General features: G+C 53.0%; 1 protein-coding gene across 1 annotated transcript in view; it reads left to right on the top strand.

The window, feature by feature from the left end:
- Nucleotides 1-936, top strand: part of LOC101856046 (two pore potassium channel protein sup-9-like) — a 38330-nt gene extending 37394 nt beyond the window's left edge. Inside the window, exon 4 of the mRNA XM_013087319.2 lies at nt 98-936. Within this exon, the coding sequence (XP_012942773.1) occupies nt 98-891 (794 nt within the window). The 3' untranslated portion in view covers nt 892-936. The remainder of the gene's footprint in view (nt 1-97) is intronic.
- The last annotated feature ends 17 nt before the right edge of the window (nt 937-953 follow it).

Below are 953 nucleotides of genomic sequence, written 5' to 3'. Positions count from 1 at the left end.
ACCCTTGCCTTCCCCTGCCCTGCCATCACCACCCCCAACCCTACCCCTGCTCCCCACACATTTCCTTCCCCCACCCACCCCAACCCCCTTCCTTCAGGTTACGGACACAGCACACCACAGACAGTGGGCGGCAAAGTATTCTGCATGTTCTACGCCATCAACGGCATCCCTCTGGGTATCGTCATGTTCCAGAGCGTGGGTGAGCGGCTCAACACCTTCGTCACCTTCCTCCTCAAACAAATCAAGAAATGCTTCAGGCTCAAAAGCACGGAGGTCTCTCAGACCAACCTCATCTTCATCGCCGGCAACCTCTCCGTCATCGTTCTCACGACGGGCGCCGCCATTTTCTCTTACTTCGAGGGCTGGGTCTACATCGATTCCTTTTACTACTGCTTTATCACGCTGACTACGATAGGTTTCGGTGATCTGGTAGCGCTTCAGAAGGATGATATGCTCACGAACCAGCCCGAATATGTGACCTTCTGTCTCATTTTTATACTATTTGGCCTGACGGTCATCTCTGCCGCTATGAATTTACTTATCCTGCGCTTCCTAACGATGAACACCGTAGACGAGAGACGCGAGGAGATGGAGGCAGCCGCCGCCGCGAGAGGTGCTGTCAGACTGGACGGTGACGTCATCACGTCCAACGGCAATGTCGTGTCCGGCTCGCAGGAGACGCCAGAGTACAATGACCTCATTTCCGTGTGTTCCTGCTCGTGCTACAACCTGAGGTCACGTGGAAAACCCAGGTACTCTGTGACCAGGGCGCCGGGGAAGATTGCACACCTGTTACCTGGCCCCGCCTCCTCCAAAGAGGAGAGTCATAGTTGTACGGACGACAGCGCCTCATGCTATCAGAACCTAGGCAAGAAACGGGCCTCCATCTAGCACTCACTATACTTATATAAAACATATATACAATGTGAGTGTATATGCCATATTATATATAT

Source organism: Aplysia californica, unplaced genomic scaffold (assembly GCF_000002075.1).
Source record: "Aplysia californica isolate F4 #8 unplaced genomic scaffold, AplCal3.0 scaffold00573, whole genome shotgun sequence".
Classification (NCBI taxonomy): domain Eukaryota; kingdom Metazoa; phylum Mollusca; class Gastropoda; order Aplysiida; family Aplysiidae; genus Aplysia; species Aplysia californica.
The sequence above is the reverse complement of the archived record's forward strand: the minus strand, read 5'-3'. Positions and strand labels throughout refer to the sequence as shown.